Here is an 18,635-nt window from a genome sequence, read left to right as displayed (position 1 = left end):
AATGTACTCTGTTAACGCTAACGATTATAACCCATGTCCATTATATATTCTTTGTGTATATTGTGAATGATTGTTATGTAGAACATAATAAGACATGCAGATGCGATTAAATCAACAAAATTACACTGCAAAAGCGTGGTAAGGGTTCGAGCTGATCGGTAAGACAATCCATTTGTCAATGATTAAATAAGATGTAAGGAATCGGTTGTTATTTGTGGATTGGAAGTTACTTACCATCTATTTAGGTGAAGTGATTAAACTCTAAGTATAGAATATTTCTAAGACTAAAGAAAATGATATAGTCCTCTTTGCCACAACAATGTTTAGATCTGTGATTTCGAGCAATTACTACACATGAGTATTTTGATAAAATGTGTTTGTGTGCTAACTGAAATTGTGCTGAGTACGATTGGCTGTAAGAAGAAGTTAGGCATATGATGACCCCTGTTAGAATTGTGTGTAATTTGTTTATGGAAACCTGCGATTTGAAATCTGTAATATGAAATTTGAAGTTGAAATCTGAAAGCTAACTCTGTTATCCGTAATCTATTTTGTTATGTGTAAACTGTAATCCGTAATCAGGATTTCTTATAAAGAATGGTTGAACAACATGGAGGACCTTACCCACATTACGTGTCTGTTTACATGAGACTTGTAACAAGATAGACAGTTATGGACTACTTCGAGATCAAACTAAATGATTGATAAACGGATAAGTTACTGTAAGAATTAAAAATTCTGTTTCTGTATACTAATGACTTAAGATTGAGAAATCATTTCTGTGATATACTTCTGCGTAAATGTGCAAATGTTAGATATTGCAATTGTTCTGCACGACACTGTGAACTTTAGAAAAGAAAAAAAAGAAGAAGAAGAAGAAGAAGAAGAAGAGTGGGCATGGGCATATTCTATATTGATGGTGAGTTAACGGTATGTACTGGACATTTACCTCCTCCGGTGTATTTATATTGATTTGTATAATATGTGCGACGTGATTCCGAGTTGATTTCTTATTTTATTAAACTGATCTGGCTAAGTGTTCTAACTCTGATATTAAGTGGTCAAATTATTTTGTCGCTAAATTGTTGAATTTCAAGCCAATATGGAATCTGGATGGATGTGAATACTGTAAACTTAAGGAAATCTATGACCTTATGGTTATGACTGATTAATCAAGCATGATTTTGAATTTGATTTTTGACTTTGTTTTGAGTGGCTCCCTTTGCTCAAAATAATGGTTGTTATAGTTGTATTTAATGTTAGATTGAATTTATGACGGTATGACCAAGTATCTACAATGGTATGTTTGCGTGAATTTATAACACCATAGGTTATTTACTTTGGTATAGTCATAACTACTTGATTTCTCCTTGTGTTACTGTATTTAGAAGTAATACTGTGAAGAATTAACGATATTGATTGGGATTCTTCTTCCCATCGTTCTGATCTTGTTACGAATTAGTATATATGGTTTTAAATCCATATAACGAAATGATTTTGTTGTGTTTTCGGAAATGGAAAATACAAAGAACAATTGTGAAGCTAGAGACTACATGCCTATACGACTTACTCATGTCTGTTGAAATGATGTACAGCTTGGGTTACCAGCTTATCACTAAGTGACTTCTATTATAGGAATTACCAAGTGCTGAGATTTGTATACGAACTATTAATGCCTGTTAACCATAAAGGTTTGAGCCGCATTTGATTTTACTAATAATTTACCCTGAACATGTAATTCCTTGATATGGGATTTGAGCTGTTCTTTGGAGTCTGTTAGAAATTTGATTTGAATTGATAATTTATAATAGGTACGACAGAAGTCACGAAGTCGTTGATTTAGAACATATGTGTTATTCTAGATTTAATTGTTGTAAGAAGCATATGCCTTTGAAACGTGAGTATGTAGTAAATGTCTCCTTAACCTTTGACGAATTACGATAATGGGGGTTGTTGTGAACCTAAAGAATTTGAATTATGTTTAATAGCTTATGAGTTGCATGCAATCGAATACTTGAATGAATTCATTTCTGTGAGTAATAAATTGAAATGTACAAGATTCATGAATAATGAGATGATGTTTTGATGATATTGAGTATTTTTATTAATTGGGTTACCAATTAGCTAGTAAAGATGAATTACTTGTGACTCTTGGAGCAAACTCCATTGAAATTGACTATATAGGATTGTGAATTGTTAAATAATTGAGAAATGTTGTGTACCCAAGACGAAACTGGACTTGTGGCAGGGTGAATCAAGTTTGGAGGACCAAACTTTTTAAGGTGGGGAGGATGTAACGACCCCAAAATCCGTATTAGAGATTACCTTTACGGCCTATTGGGTTAATGCATTTCGATTTATTGATATGTGTTCAAATTGAGGAATTATTTGTTGAGCCACGACTGTAAAATTGAAATTACCGACCTTTACGGGTTCAGAAATCACAATTGAGGACTTGGATGTGTTAATGAAGATTTTTAGAACTATTTGGGAAACCTAATTGGAAATCTAATTTGTTTGATTTGTTAATGTGCGTTTGGGTGGTTAACTTTGTACTGCAAATTGAAGGCCTTAGAGGCTTCAGAAACCAGAATAGGGGACATGTTTATGATCATCATAATTTTTAGAGTCATCTGGAAAGTTTAATTGAAATTTAATTTTTCGCGATTCGTAAGGGCGTGTTTGGCCCTCCTTATTTGTGATAAAGCTTGTATAATTAATATATAGGTGTGTATGAGTTATATAAGTGGTGAACTCATACTTTTGGAGTCAAAAAACAAAATATCTAAAGAGAGAGAGAGGAAACCGTGAAAGGGAGAGAGGGAAGAGTGTCAATTTTCTTAACATCCATGGAGGCTTTGAAGATGAAGGAAGAGAATTGAAGGAAAGAAAGAAGATCACCCATGGGACTTGGAGGAATTGAAGAGAGCTAAGAGGTAGACAAAGATTGAGTTAGGTATGAAAATCTATCTTGAAATCTTGTGTTTAAAGTATCAATTTGGTAAAATCATAGAGATCTTGGAAGATTTAAACCCATTTGGGGTTAAGGTTTATCTATGTATTTACTTGAGCTAATTTGAGGAATTAGAAATTGAGTTCTTTAATTTTGTTTATGAGTGGAGCTCAAGCTCATGGATATCATGAAATAAACTTTAGATTATGCAAGAATCATGTGAATTTGTGGGTTGTGGGTTGTGTTTTTAAGAACCTTGAAGATCATGAAAGATTAAGCATTAATCTTGAACTTTGAGACAAAGATTGAATTGTTTGAAATGAAATTACACTTGGTTGATGTTAGTTTATCATGTTATAGGGCAATTCTACATGTTTTTGAGTGATTTATGTTAAGAACCAAGCTTAAAAATGGAAAAACCAAGTGTTGGAGCAAAAAGAGCCATTTTCGGACTACACACTGCCCAGAGCCGCACGTGCGGCCCTGTTTCCCGCACGTGCGGGAGACAGCTTTGTCCCGCCATCTTTGAATAAGCATATCTTTTGCCTCGGGGCTCCGTTTTGAGTGATTCTTGAGCCTAAAATCAAGCCCCGGAAGTCTAGTTTCCAATGGAAGTGGTCTCACTCCCAAATTCTAAATACAAAAATAGTTATGCCCAAATTAGTGACAACTATTCACTTTCTGTCAACTAATTTTATACCATTTCTTCGCCTAAACCATTTTCCATTGATTTCTCCTGTTTCTGTGACATGGAGTATAACTTATTACGAAATAATGAGCTTGGTACCACCATGGCTAATTGATTGAATGATCAAAGAGAATAAGTAAATGAGCGAGTATAATCTCATATTATGTGTTGTGCACTGTACTTGTAGGTCGCACTACAAGAAAATTGGGATTTAACGGCGTTTATTTAACGGCATTTAAAAAAATGCCTCTATTTTTAACATTTAACGGCGTTTTGATAAACGTCGCATTTTTCTGTTTAACAATACGACACCGTTTTAATTTCAAAGTCGTTTTGAAAACGCCTTCGAATGTGTTTTTTTATTTTTTATTTTTTTAACATATGAACATAAAGTAGCGTGTTCTCTCAGTCTCCCTCTTTCTGAAACCTTGATTTCACTCTCTCTCTTCTCTTCAAACTCCGTATTTGTAGAACCGCAGCTGAACCCCTTTGTATTTGCAGATCGATTCATCTACTCGTAGATCGATTCAAGTATTATTCACTCTCAGTCTTGCTCTCCTTTCTCTAAACCCTTGATTTCACTGTCTCTAGCTTCAAACCCCTTCGTTTCAGAGACAACCCTTCATATTTGTAGAACCATAGCTGAACCCCTTCGTATTTGCAGATTGATTCAAGTATTCATAGATCGATTCAAGCCTCTTCTCTAGTTCGTGTTTGCGTTCGCGTTCGCAGCTCTTTCTTCATAGTAAGTGTTAATCAGTCTCATCTCGATCTTCTTACTGACGGAATCTTTCGATTCAAGTATGCTAGGTTTGATCTACTTTATCATTCTTAGATCAGATTGAAGATCTATTGATTCGATTCAAGTATGGTAGGTTTCGATTGAAGATCTATTGATCGATTGAAGATCATAATGTGCATTGTAGATGTTAAAATTGAACACAAAATACATACATACATATATATATGAATAGATTGACAAATTTTCTTTTACAGTCAAGGTCTCTCTCTCATTCTTTATTTGTTTTACATACATGTTTATATGTGTTTGTTCAAATTGTTTTGTTTGGATGTTGAGAAAGTGACTGAAGTTTATAACAAATACAAAAAAAAGGTATGGAATCTTTCAATCACTCCATTTTTTGGGGGGCTTTTGCTTTTTGTCTCTAAAAGTATATAATAACCGGAATAATCTCTTTATATTTGTGTAAACTTTTCAGTTAACTATGAAATACACTCATAAATTTTTAAGTTTTTACTTCAATTTTACTTTTCACTCATCTTTTATGTTTTCATCTGTGTTGGGTGGGTTCTGTCACAGAGTTGAACTTTGTGTGTCTATATTTTCTGCTCATTGAGAAAGTTACCTGCATAATCTGCATCAATGCATTGGGATCAACTTCACAATGTATGCTTAATGCCTTAACCTGAACAACTAATTATTTAAATGGTCTCAAAAGTGGAAATCTGCGTCTTGCCTATTGCTGCTATTTTGTAAAAGGATCCTAATATTGCTATTCAATTTTCTGTGGCATAATTTATTACAGATTTTTTACCATACTAAGCTGCCTTAACAGCTGATTGTAAAAATATTTGACTAGTACAAGTCGAAAATTTTCTTGTGAAGTTTATTTGTTGCTTGACTGCCACAATAAGCACTCAGTTGATGAAGATATTTGTGAATCTTTTAATATATTGGTCTCAGCCTCAAGCTTAAAGGTTACAAAGAAGCTAGATCTGAATTTCTAATTTTGTGTTTGGTTCTACTTTCAAGTACTAAAGCACCTACTTAGGCCAAGCTATTCTAACCTAGCTTCTAAATTTCTGCATCATTAGATGTCATATAGTTATTGGTTTTTCTTACTTTCCTGTTTCTTTTCTTTGTATTTTGGTCCCTATCCTTTTGCTGACTTAATTTTCTGATTTACTCAGATTAAAATGATTTTTGTGCTTGGAGAACTTGGTGGCCGAGATGAGTATTCCCTAGTGGAAGCCCTGAAACAGGGGAAAATCAGTAAACCTGTGGTTGCTTGGGTCAGTGGAACTTGTGCACGTCTCTTCAAGTCAGAAGTACAATTTGGTCATGCGGTGAGCTACTGCTAAATTTCCTTGGATATAATTTTTGTTTATTTATTTTATTTTATTTTTGGTGTTATTTTCTAATTTTGCTCAATGTTGCTTAAATTAGGGAGCCAAAAGTGGTGGTGAGATGGAGTCTGCACAAGCCAAGAATCAAGCACTTCATGATGCTGGAGCTGTTGTCCCAACTTCATTTGAAGCATTTGAAACTGTGATTAAAGAAACATTTGAGAAGCTGGTAAGCTGTTGCACATCTCATACCCATTACTGCCATTATGTAGGCATTCCTCACTACCACCAGTTTTAGTAAATCATTTGCTTACATTTTGCTTAGGTTGAGGGGGGCAATGTTACTCCTACAAAGGAAGTTTAAGCCTCCACAAATCCCTGAGGATCTTAATACTGTTATTAAGAGTGGGAAAGTCCGAGCTCCAACTCATATTATATCCACCATATCTGATGACAGAGGTATGATATATGCTATATATATTGTGTATGGGTTTAGGGTTTTCTTTCTCTTATATATTTAGGTGCCATAACTGCTGTAACAATATAGAGAATTAATGCAATATTAATCTTTTGTTGTTAAACTCACACCATCTAGGATACCGGGAGGACAGCAGTCCCGAATTTCTGCTTCAAATTGGAAATAAACTCTGCTAAATCTGTCTTTTTATCTCTGTTTGCAGGCGAAGAGCCATGCTATGCTGGTATCCCAATGTCTTCCATTGTTGAACAGGGTTATGGTGTGGGTGATGTCATTTCCCTGTTGTGGTTCAAACGCAGCCTTCCCCGTTACTGCACAAGGTTCATTGAGGTCTGAATCACTTATTTATTTATTTATTTTATTATTATTATTTTTTTTTATAACAAGCCACATTAATTTATTTTTTTTTTGTTCTGTTGATTTTTTTTTTTATAATTGTTTTTTGATATTTGAATTACTATATTGAGGTCTATGTTCTCACTATCTTATGCGACCTTATCAGATTTGCGTAATGTTGTGTGCTGATCATGGTCCTTGTGTCTCTGGCGCTCACAACACCATTGTAACTGCAAGGGCAGGAAAAGATCTTGTGTCCAGTCTTGTTTCAGGTATACTCCTATTACAAATATTTGTTGACTTGTTATGATAAGATTATATCCTCTTAAGTTACCAGACTGAATAATGTGTGAGGAAAACTGAAATGTGCTTCTGAAACAGGTTTGCTAACAATTGGTCCCCGATTTTGGTGGGGCTATTGATGATGCTGCCCGATACTTCAAGGATGCTTATGACAAGGTGATTTCTTGTGTATTACCTCGGTAAATCAGAGATTACTTGCTGTTTGGTGACTTAATTTTTTTTGGAGTCTAAGATGTCAATGTGCTGTGTTTTAATAGAAAATTTCCATTTGGAGTCGGTTTGCAATTTTGGCCTAAATACTCTGCTCAAGCAGCACTACTCATTCTTCTTTAGAGAATCAACTCTATTACTGTCACAAGAAACATGCTCTCCCATGAGAGGAAAGCCCCTCAACCCTTGGGTGTATTAAAACCTTGGGCCTTGTTGGTTGATGAATACCTCAAAAGGGTGGTTGATGAATCTATTGACTTATGGTGGGTACTAGACTTAACTCTATTATATATTGATCTGTTATTATGGATTCTTATTTTCATTGTTCACATGGCTGACCTTGTTGGTTTTAAATACAGATTTTCCTGTTTTAACAGATTTTATTTTCATTCCTATTTTCCTGTTTTAACAGATTTTAAATACCTCAAAAGGGTCAATAACAATCGAGTTATACAAAGAAGGTTCTCCTAAGGGTGGTTGATGAATCTATTAACTTATTGCATGCTCAACAAGCCAGAATGCAAGGTAATTTTGTATTTCAGTATCCAGAAAGACTAATTATTTTATAAGATGCACAAGCCTCCTCTTGCCTTGAAACCCCATAATGACTGAGTTCTGCTGTCAACAGTATCTAAAATTTTATTGATGCATATTTCAGGCTCAATATGGTATTTCTCTGTCATAACCTAGGCTCATTTATCATTATTGGTGATGACATTTGCTTTCAGAATCCTGTGAGGCCTATAGCACTAGCAGTTTCCAAGTGGTTGTTATGAAGCCATCTTTTTATCTACCCATATTTTCCCCAGGAAGCCTCTGCATGATGGATGAATGTGCTCACCTCTTGTCAGGAACCTTGGCTGTTTGTACATTTGTTTAATACATTCTGCATCCTACCTCTATGCTTGATTATTTGACTCATTTTTAGGGCATCCCTCCATGAATTTGAGATTCAAACTGTAAATTCTCTAATATTTACAGTGGTCACTCCAGAATCATGTTGATATCTTTATTTATGATTGGTTTCCCTTGTTCTCTAAAATTCTTAAAGTCCTAAAAAAATGTTGAACTAATGCAGTTCTTTATATCTTCTACTAGTGCCTTTTTTAAGGTTAACAGATCACTGGCTCAATATATATATATTTTTGATGGGATTGGCTCGTTGTTCAACTAGTACATCTCTGTATATTTTTTGAAGTGCCTCATGTAACTTCTACTGCTAAAATAACAGATGATTCAGTGACTGGCATGCTTCTACTGCTTGCCTTCGAACTTTCCATTGACCATGTCTGCCTTGGATTACAGGTTGAGTTTGATGCCGATGGAAAAGCTGTTGGAGTGACCTCTGAAGGAGAAACTGCTAAATGCAAGAAAGTTGTTTGTGATCCATCATATTTACCAGATAAGGTAACACTGAAAATTTTAAAATAGAAGAGTTTCCAACGGTCATTAGTACAGATTGATGAGTTTACTAAGTCTGCCAAAATGAAATAATTAGGAACAATAGAGCAATGCCATTGGTGTCTTCATTCTACTGCACATTGTGGTTAGAGTTGCCAGTCCTTTTGAGATGTAAACATTGAACAGGTTCAGAAGGTTGGTAAAGTTGCTCGTGCTGTATGCATAATGAGCCATCCAATCCCAGACACCAAGGACTCTCACTCAGTCCAGGTCATTCTGCCACAGAAGCAACTTGGCCGTAAATCAGGTATGTATGCTAAATTTACTTGGTTGTTGCTTCTGTAATTTCCTTTAAGCTACATGAAACAAATGTTTGGAGGCTCCATCCACATGCATACCTATGGATTCTGTCCACTATTTTCCTGTATGTCAATGTGTATGAGTAAGAAATGCTTTGAAGACTCTATTTTCTACATCATTGTTTGTGTAGCAAATATAAGCATCGAGCAATATTAGTTATAAGTCATGAATCACAGGTACGAGTACTGGTACAGGTACGTCGATACGGTAAAATTTTAAATAAGTCATTCGAATGAGGGCATCTTTCTTTTGAACATAGAGTTGTTACGACTTAAGTCTAATTTACAGAGAGTTCATTTGAACGTAGAGTTGATATTCCTAATGAACTTTCCTTTTAGACTTAATATTGTTTTTTTAGCATTATTTAGATTTATATTTAATCAACTAAAATGTGTAATTTTGTGGATATGTAATAGAAGTATGATCTATGGCATAATTTGCAATTTGCTATTGTGGTTGTTGCAGTGCCTGAAGGGCTTCCCTTAGCCGCTACCTTAACGTAAGTTTGACCTTCTTCCAGTCATTTTGTTGTCATTCTAATTTTATTAACTCATTTCAATTGATCAAAAATATTGTCAAGTATCTGGAGTTGGTTGAGCAAAATTGGTGTTAGGTAGAGCTTATGTTATTGATTAATTTATTTTGAAAAGTGACTCGACAATTTTCATGTTGCTGCATAACTGCTTTGTGTTTGTTTTCTTCTTTCTCATTGTCAGTAGTGTAGGCGAGCCTATAAATCCTAGTGCATGGAGGTTACAAGCTCTACTTTTGTTGCTGGATTACATTTTTGAACACAAGAAGTATGACACGTTTTCTTTTTCATCTTAACAGGTGGTTTTTCAATATAGTTGGAGATTCAAGATGCCCCATATCTGACACTTGGTGGAAAACAGAGACAGGTGGCTTTATGGTAGGTTTTTCCCTCCCTTCTTCTCGGTATATCTGCTGGCTCTTGAAACAATTTCTTTTCTACATATTACTATGTTCTAGAGTCGATAAAATATATATGGGAAACTACTGAACTCAATCACTTGCTGCAAGGAAATTATAATCTGGGAATTGACTCAATGATCAAATCATAGATTTTAAGTTCAAAACCCTTGCTCAGTCCCAATTTGACCGGAATAGATCTACTAATTCTTTGGTTCCAAGTAGTAGGACGTATCTTGAACTAAAAATACACCCTAAAAGCTAAAAAAAAAGGTTTTTATTTCTCATCTGGGGTAACAACTATTGTAATTGCAACACAATTCCCCCTGTTGCTTCCAGATTACTCCTTTACCTGGATATGTAATATGGTTTTCTTTTTCACATTTATTATTCATGGCTTGACTTTTCATGTTGTAAATTGCTAGTTTAGATGAATTCAAGTTTCTTTTTTTCTTGGAATAGTAGCCATCAAGCTAAGGTATTTGATTCAAAATCAGGGGCAGAACTTCTTGACATAATTCTCAAGAAGGTATTAGTTCATATTATGTTTTAGGGCCTTGTTAATATGTGTCTTCAATGCACATATGTTTGTATGATTTTGATTGTACAAGCATAGTATGTATCCTCAGCAGTTGATTCATCTCAGTTGTGAACTACCACACTTTATGAGTTCAAGGAGAGCATACAGCCCATAAAAATAGTTACTTATAATTAGAATGCTTATTTTGTTGTGAAATGTTCATTCTAATCAAAAAAATATTTTTTCTTTTTCTTTTCCTTTTACGTTATTTTGTATAATTTTTACTTGTAGCCTCTTGCCTGGATTCGAGTTCATGAATACTCTCTCGTGTGAAATTGATCATACGTTGAAGAAATTGTGATAAAATCTTTTCCTTTTTCTTTATATGTATTTATTTAGTGCTTCTTGGTATGTGATAAAATCTTCTTGTTAGTGCTTCTTCAAGTTTTAAGTACTGTTTATAAGTATTGGGTACAAATTCTTCAATTTGTGTTTATTTTGGTAAATCTGATTGTAGTTTATGTTCTGATGCAGGCATGTAGACTAGTGAAGATTACAACTTTAATGCTAAGACATGATTTTTAGATATATGTTAGTTTGTGGTTAATGTTAAGGCATGATTTTTAGATATATGTTAGTTTGTGGTTAATGTTAAAACATGATTTCTGGATTTTGGATATGTTAATTTTGTGGATAATGGTGATTGGATATTAATTGAATGAGAAAGTGAATTAATGCTTCATTACAACTATTTGAATGGGAGCTATTATTTTATATTAGTGCTATTACAGGTATTTTTTTAGTTCAATCAAATAAAATTAGCACAATTTCAAAAAAAAAAAAAAAAAAGAGATATGACGGCGTTTCTACAAATGCCTCTTACACCATACTTACTAACGGATCCATCTTTAAAAAAAGATATGAAGGCGTTTTTCTAAAACGTCGCTAAATATGGTCAGTGACGTCAGCATGCGTTTGGTAGGACATTTGGCGGCGTTTTTAAAAATGCCGCCTATACTAATATCACGACGTTTTTAAAACGCCATAAAGCTATAGCGACGGCCGCGTCCTCGGCGTTTGGTGCTTAGCGTCGCAAAAGGAATTGGCGGCGTTTTTGCCACTTATAGCGGCGTTTTTTAAACGCCACTAAAAGTCTATTTTCCAGCAGTGTCGAGACGAGGATATCGTCCTATTACCACCGAGAACCAATCACTGTGAGTAGTAGTTCTGCAATCGTACGTTTACTTACCGTAAATAATTCTTATTGTTAACGCACTGTTCTTTGTAAGCATTTATGTTGTTTAGGGATCGGTGAGAACATTGAAAGATTATGTGCACTTCGGTATGACGCTGAAACTACTCTACATTCTGGTTATGGTTAATGGTTATCCTTAAGGTATAATAACCTGTAAATTACCTATAACTCCGCACAAGAATTATTAATATTATGCAACTGGTTGGTAAGAAGGGATTATGAATATAAACCCCGCTTAATGGGAACATGATATTTTGAACGTCCTATCCTGGACTCCTACAGCCTTATTTAGTTCGATACATGTTTTATGACATAGACATCTGCCTAAAATGGATTAACGAAATGAAAATCGAACAGAACCATGGGTTTCCTTATACGTCAAAGAATTGAATATCAATAACATTGTTATATGACTCACGTTATGGTGCGAATTGTTCTATTCCCATGAATAGTACTGTAACGACACATGTGTTTCTGTAAATAATTATTATTAATACTTTGTTATATGTAAGATGACTATGGCTACATGTAATGAATCATAAAGGGAAATTTATGTGTACCATTGTGAACGGTATTCGTATGAACCTGGCATTATTATGTTATGTTTATTCACTTCGTTTATGCTATGACATAATATGAATTGTTCAGTCTTCAAGAACTATTGATTCCTAGTACGAAACTAAGTGCTGCAATGCGAACCACCTCTTGAGTCCATACATACAAGAACTGGGCTTAAAGCCAATTTGGTCCCTTTATGGGTCACCCGGTTATGTGAAATTATGAAAGATATAATTTGTGAAGATACGAAAGGAATAACTTGTGAACTTATGAAAGATATAATTTGTGAAGATATGAAAGGAATAACTTGTGAACTTATGAAAGATATAATTTGTGATGATATGAAAGGAATAACTTGTGAACTTATGAAAGATATAATCTGTGAAGATATGAAAGGAATAACTTGTGAACTTATGAAAGAAATAATTTGTGAAGATATGAAAGGTATAATTTGTGAACTTATGAGGCCGAGGGCCACTTTGTGAATTTGTGAACTTATGAGGCCGAGGGCTACTTTGTGAATTTGTGAACTTATGAGGCCGAGGGCCACTTTGTGAATTTGTGAACTTATGAGGCCAAGGGCCACTTTGTGAATTTGTGAACTTATGAGGCCGAGGGCCACTTTGTGAATTTGTGAACTTTTGAGGCCGAGGGCCACTTTGTGAATTTGTGAACTTTTGAGGCCGAGGGCCAACTTGTGAATTCTGAAATTATGAGGCCGAGGGCCAACTTGTGAAGTATGAATCTGTAACTTGTGAAACTATGAATCTCAAAGGCCGAGGGCCAATTTGTGAAGTTATGCATCTAAGTTAAGCCAAGGGCTAATTTGTGAATGTGTGAACCCATCAGGCCAAGGGCCAACCTATGAAGTTATGAACCGACAAGACTGTTCTGAAATGTGTACAGAATCAAACTAACCACAGGATTTTTGCATTTACTTATCTAATTAGGAAAATGTGTACATTGTAAGTAAATTAAGTTAATCTTTAAATTGTTTATGTACTACTGTTCACTGAGCTTGACTCACTTTGTCTTATGTCTGTTTCTGTAGGCACTCCACCTGGAGGTCAGTTTTAACCCATGGCATCCGTGCCTCTTTTGTCAACCTCAGAGTATCCAGGCACTTAAGTGAAGGCAGCCTTTTTGCTAAACTTTTGATTTTACACTTTGATTGTTTGCTTAAGGTTGATGTATATATGATTCCTTTGCATGTCCATGTTGTTTTACGCCCAATTCTAAGGGCTGGGTCTGTATATATATATGTACATAACTAACTCTCTGGTGCACGTCACTGTATGTTTATTTGCCTTATGTTCTGTCTGTGATCCTGGCATGATAGTGGTCGCTCAATGGATGCAGTTCTTTTATTTATGTTAATTTATATTGGTAAATGCTTCCGTTCAGGCCCCATATGATATGTATACCAGGTTATGCGTCCGTTTCTGTGTAGGTCATGCCCAAACTTTTAGGGGCAAGTTTGGGGCGTGACAAGTGGTATCAGAGCACGAGTTGCTATCTCACACACGAGTCCATTGAGCCTTAGGGTGTCTAGAAAAGACTTAGGCATCATGCATGACATTTTGAATGAAAATGGAAAAATTGATAGCAACGTTAAATGTACTCTGTTAACGCTAACGATTATAACCCATGTCCATTATATATTCTTTGTGTATATTGTGAATGATTGTTATGTAGAACATAATAAGACATGCAGATGCGATTAAATCAACAAAATTACACTGCAAAAGCGTGGTAAGGGTTCGAGCTGATCGGTAAGACAATCCATTTGTCAATGATTAAATAAGATGTAAGGAATCGGTTGTTATTTGTGGATTGGAAGTTACTTACCATCTATTTAGGTGAAGTGATTAAACTCTAAGTATAGAATATTTCTAAGACTAAAGAAAATGATATAGTCCTCTTTGCCACAACAATGTTTAGATCTGTGATTTCGAGCAATTACTACACATGAGTATTTTGATAAAATGTGTTTGTGTGCTAACTGAAATTGTGCTGAGTACGATTGGCTGTAAGAAGAAGTTAGGCATATGATGACCCCTGTTAGAATTGTGTGTAATTTGTTTATGGAAACCTGCGATTTGAAATCTGTAATATGAAATTTGAAGTTGAAATCTGAAAGCTAACTCTGTTATCCGTAATCTATTTTGTTATGTGTAAACTGTAATCCGTAATCAGGATTTCTTATAAAGAATGGTTGAACAACATGGAGGACCTTACCCACATTACGTGTCTGTTTACATGAGACTTGTAACAAGATAGACAGTTATGGACTACTTCGAGATCAAACTAAATGATTGATAAACGGATAAGTTACTGTAAGAATTAAAAATTCTGTTTCTGTATACTAATGACTTAAGATTGAGAAATCATTTCTGTGATATACTTCTGCGTAAATGTGCAAATGTTAGATATTGCAATTGTTCTGCACGACACTGTGAACTTTAGAAAAGAAAAAAAAGAAGAAGAAGAAGAAGAAGAAGAAGAGTGGGCATGGGCATATTCTATATTGATGGTGAGTTAACGGTATGTACTGGACATTTACCTCCTCCGGTGTATTTATATTGATTTGTATAATATGTGCGACGTGATTCCGAGTTGATTTCTTATTTTATTAAACTGATCTGGCTAAGTGTTCTAACTCTGATATTAAGTGGTCAAATTATTTTGTCGCTAAATTGTTGAATTTCAAGCCAATATGGAATCTGGATGGATGTGAATACTGTAAACTTAAGGAAATCTATGACCTTATGGTTATGACTGATTAATCAAGCATGATTTTGAATTTGATTTTTGACTTTGTTTTGAGTGGCTCCCTTTGCTCAAAATAATGGTTGTTATAGTTGTATTTAATGTTAGATTGAATTTATGACGGTATGACCAAGTATCTACAATGGTATGTTTGCGTGAATTTATAACACCATAGGTTATTTACTTTGGTATAGTCATAACTACTTGATTTCTCCTTGTGTTACTGTATTTAGAAGTAATACTGTGAAGAATTAACGATATTGATTGGGATTCTTCTTCCCATCGTTCTGATCTTGTTACGAATTAGTATATATGGTTTTAAATCCATATAACGAAATGATTTTGTTGTGTTTTCGGAAATGGAAAATACAAAGAACAATTGTGAAGCTAGAGACTACATGCCTATACGACTTACTCATGTCTGTTGAAATGATGTACAGCTTGGGTTACCAGCTTATCACTAAGTGACTTCTATTATAGGAATTACCAAGTGCTGAGATTTGTATACGAACTATTAATGCCTGTTAACCATAAAGGTTTGAGCCGCATTTGATTTTACTAATAATTTACCCTGAACATGTAATTCCTTGATATGGGATTTGAGCTGTTCTTTGGAGTCTGTTAGAAATTTGATTTGAATTGATAATTTATAATAGGTACGACAGAAGTCACGAAGTCGTTGATTTAGAACATATGTGTTATTCTAGATTTAATTGTTGTAAGAAGCATATGCCTTTGAAACGTGAGTATGTAGTAAATGTCTCCTTAACCTTTGACGAATTACGATAATGGGGGTTGTTGTGAACCTAAAGAATTTGAATTATGTTTAATAGCTTATGAGTTGCATGCAATCGAATACTTGAATGAATTCATTTCTGTGAGTAATAAATTGAAATGTACAAGATTCATGAATAATGAGATGATGTTTTGATGATATTGAGTATTTTTATTAATTGGGTTACCAATTAGCTAGTAAAGATGAATTACTTGTGACTCTTGGAGCAAACTCCATTGAAATTGACTATATAGGATTGTGAATTGTTAAATAATTGAGAAATGTTGTGTACCCAAGACGAAACTGGACTTGTGGCAGGGTGAATCAAGTTTGGAGGACCAAACTTTTTAAGGTGGGGAGGATGTAACGACCCCAAAATCCGTATTAGAGATTACCTTTACGGCCTATTGGGTTAATGCATTTCGATTTATTGATATGTGTTCAAATTGAGGAATTATTTGTTGAGCCACGACTGTAAAATTGAAATTACCGACCTTTACGGGTTCAGAAATCACAATTGAGGACTTGGATGTGTTAATGAAGATTTTTAGAACTATTTGGGAAACCTAATTGGAAATCTAATTTGTTTGATTTGTTAATGTGCGTTTGGGTGGTTAACTTTGTACTGCAAATTGAAGGCCTTAGAGGCTTCAGAAACCAGAATAGGGGACATATTTATGATCATCATAATTTTTAGAGTCATCTGGAAAGTTTAATTGAAATTTAATTTTTCGCGATTCGTAAGGGCGTGTTTGGCCCTCCTTATTTGTGATAAAGCTTGTATAATTAATATATAGGTGTGTATGAGTTATATAAGTGGTGAACTCATACTTTTGGAGTCAAAAAACAAAATATCTAAAGAGAGAGAGAGGAAACCGTGAAAGGGAGAGAGGGAAGAGTGTCAATTTTCTTAACATCCATGGAGGCTTTGAAGATGAAGGAAGAGAATTGAAGGAAAGAAAGAAGATCACCCATGGGACTTGGAGGAATTGAAGAGAGCTAAGAGGTAGACAAAGATTGAGTTAGGTATGAAAATCTATCTTGAAATCTTGTGTTTAAAGTATCAATTTGGTAAAATCATAGAGATCTTAGAAGACTCCCTCTTGCAAAGCTTATACAACAAGCTTGCTTAGAGGGAGATCCCTCCATACACGTGTATGGAGGGAGGCAGAGTTGGTGCCAGCTATCACAGCTGGCACAAAATATCTCCATAAAGTGGATGAACAGTGGTCGGCTGCCCAAAAAAGTTGTTTCGACAAAAAAGAGTGCCGACCGACAACAAACTATGCCGACCGGCAATAAAATGTGCCGACCGGCAACAAATAGTGTCGATGGAAGCAAAAGACCAGCCAGTGACCTCTAGCCACTGCCAGTGGTGTGTGGGGATGCCTTACAAGGCCTTCCTTGCCCTTCCAAGGCAAAACATAAGTGTTCGGTGTGAAACCAGACACTAAACGATCAAGTTCGGAGATCCTGAGGCAGGGCGCGCGAGCCGAAACCTCCGGGAACTCTAAACGAACACATACATGAATAATCACCGAGTGTTCCAAGCGGTGACGTCCAAGTCTCAAGGACGGTCAAAAATGGGGTGTCTACAACAAGCACTTTTATTTCTTAAGGGTCCAGACAAAATTCAGACATGTGCTCAAGTAGACAAATTGTTTTATGCAGAATTTCCAGACCCAAAAGATAATCCTATGCTTTTTGAAACTATCAAATGTTGTAAGGTACATGGACTATGTGGTGCTCGAAATCTGCATGCACCATGTATAGAAAATGGTAGATTCAGTAAGAGATACGCTCGAGCTTTCATAGAAACAACAACTATAGATCAAGATGGATACCCTATCTATCATCGTCGCAATAATGGTCAAGTACATACTGTGAGGGGGCAAGAAGTTGATAATAGGGATGTCGTACCATACAATGCATATCTTTCTAAACTTTTCAACTGTCATATAAATGTGGAAGTTTATGCCAGAATGAGATGTGTCAAGTATATATATAAGTACATTTACAAGGGTTATAATTGTACAACGATGGTGTTGGGATCGATAAATGAGATTCAACAATATCTCGATGCAAGGTATATTAGACCTCCAAAAATTGCTTGGCGAATATTTGGTCATCCTTTGCATGAAAAGATACTAATAGTTGTACGATTGGCATTTCAATTACCTGGAATGCATCACGTTGTTTTTAACCTAGAAGAGTCATTAGAAACGATTCAATCTAGAGCTGGTTAACAAATGTCAACTCTTATTGGCTTTTTTGCATATTGTGCTGCCAATGAAGATGAATGTCCATTCACTTATCAAGAATTTCCACAATATTTTGTTTGGCTCAAGTTGGAAAAGAGATAGAAATCAAGAGAAAAGGGATATGCAATTGGTAGAATGTACTTTGCTAGCCTTAATTGTAGTGAAAGATTTTACTTGCGTTTGTTACTAACTGTTGTCAAATGACCAAAGTCGTTTCGGCCTTTACACACGGTCGATAATGTTGTGCATGATACATTTGAATTAGCATGTGTTGCAATGGGCCTTTTAGAAGATGATGAAGAAAGGATACAATGCTTGAAAGAGGCAGCAGTTATGAAAACTGGATACCAATTGAGGAGATTGTTTAGTATTATTCTCACCCAGTGCTCTCCACTAAATCCATGTGCATTATGGAATCAATTCTCAACACATATATGTGATGATCTTGCACATAAGATTCATACATTGTTTGCTATTTCTAACCCAACTGAGGTTCAAATTGAAGATTATGGTCTCCATCTTTTGAATCAAATGCTTCATGAATCAGGCAAATGTTTAATTGACTTCCCACCCATGCCACAACCTATTGCAAATTGGAGTGTAGTAGTTGGTAATCAATTGATATTCGAACATCAACAACTACAGAATAAGGTACAGCAGGCAGATCCACAAATTACTATTGATTGTCTCAATAATAGACAATGGAATGCTTATAGCACAATCACTTCTTCAATTTTTCAAAATAAATGA

General features: G+C 35.1%; 2 protein-coding genes and 1 long non-coding RNA gene across 4 annotated transcripts; all 3 read left to right on the top strand.

Moving 5' to 3' along the window:
• The first annotated feature begins 4,225 nt into the window (after positions 1–4,225).
• Positions 4,226–6,994, top strand: LOC114265253 (ATP-citrate synthase beta chain protein 2-like). 2 transcript variants are annotated; one of them, XM_082884815.1, is made up of 7 exons: positions 4,226–4,386; positions 5,574–5,729; positions 5,830–5,958; positions 6,055–6,188; positions 6,410–6,537; positions 6,710–6,815; positions 6,925–6,994. In XM_082884815.1, the coding sequence occupies exons 4-7, from the start codon at positions 6,068–6,070 to the stop codon at positions 6,963–6,965; spliced, it is 396 nt and encodes a 131-aa protein (XP_082740941.1). In that variant the 5' UTR covers positions 4,226–4,386; positions 5,574–5,729; positions 5,830–5,958; positions 6,055–6,067; the 3' UTR covers positions 6,966–6,994. The 2 variants fall into 2 exon arrangements, with proteins under 2 accessions (XP_082740941.1, XP_082740940.1); XM_082884814.1 differs by having other exon boundaries at positions 4,374–4,512.
• Positions 6,995–7,627: 633 nt separating this feature from the next.
• LOC145797520 (uncharacterized) lies at positions 7,628–8,935 on the top strand. The gene is made up of 2 exons (XR_014339075.1): positions 7,628–8,463; positions 8,555–8,935. It is a non-coding gene; the product is annotated as an uncharacterized LOC145797520 (long non-coding RNA).
• A 9,226-nt stretch (positions 8,936–18,161) lies between these two features.
• On the top strand, positions 18,162–18,635 carry LOC145798350 (uncharacterized). The gene has a single exon (XM_082885874.1). The coding sequence runs from the start codon at positions 18,162–18,164 to the stop codon at positions 18,633–18,635; it is 474 nt and encodes a 157-aa protein (XP_082742000.1).

The sequence above is a fragment of the Camellia sinensis genome, chromosome 8, assembly GCF_055761805.1.
Source record: "Camellia sinensis isolate YWXY chromosome 8, ASM5576180v1, whole genome shotgun sequence".
NCBI classification, from domain to species: domain Eukaryota; kingdom Viridiplantae; phylum Streptophyta; class Magnoliopsida; order Ericales; family Theaceae; genus Camellia; species Camellia sinensis.
Note: the sequence above shows the minus strand (reverse complement) of the source record. Positions and strands in the feature narration are given on the sequence as shown.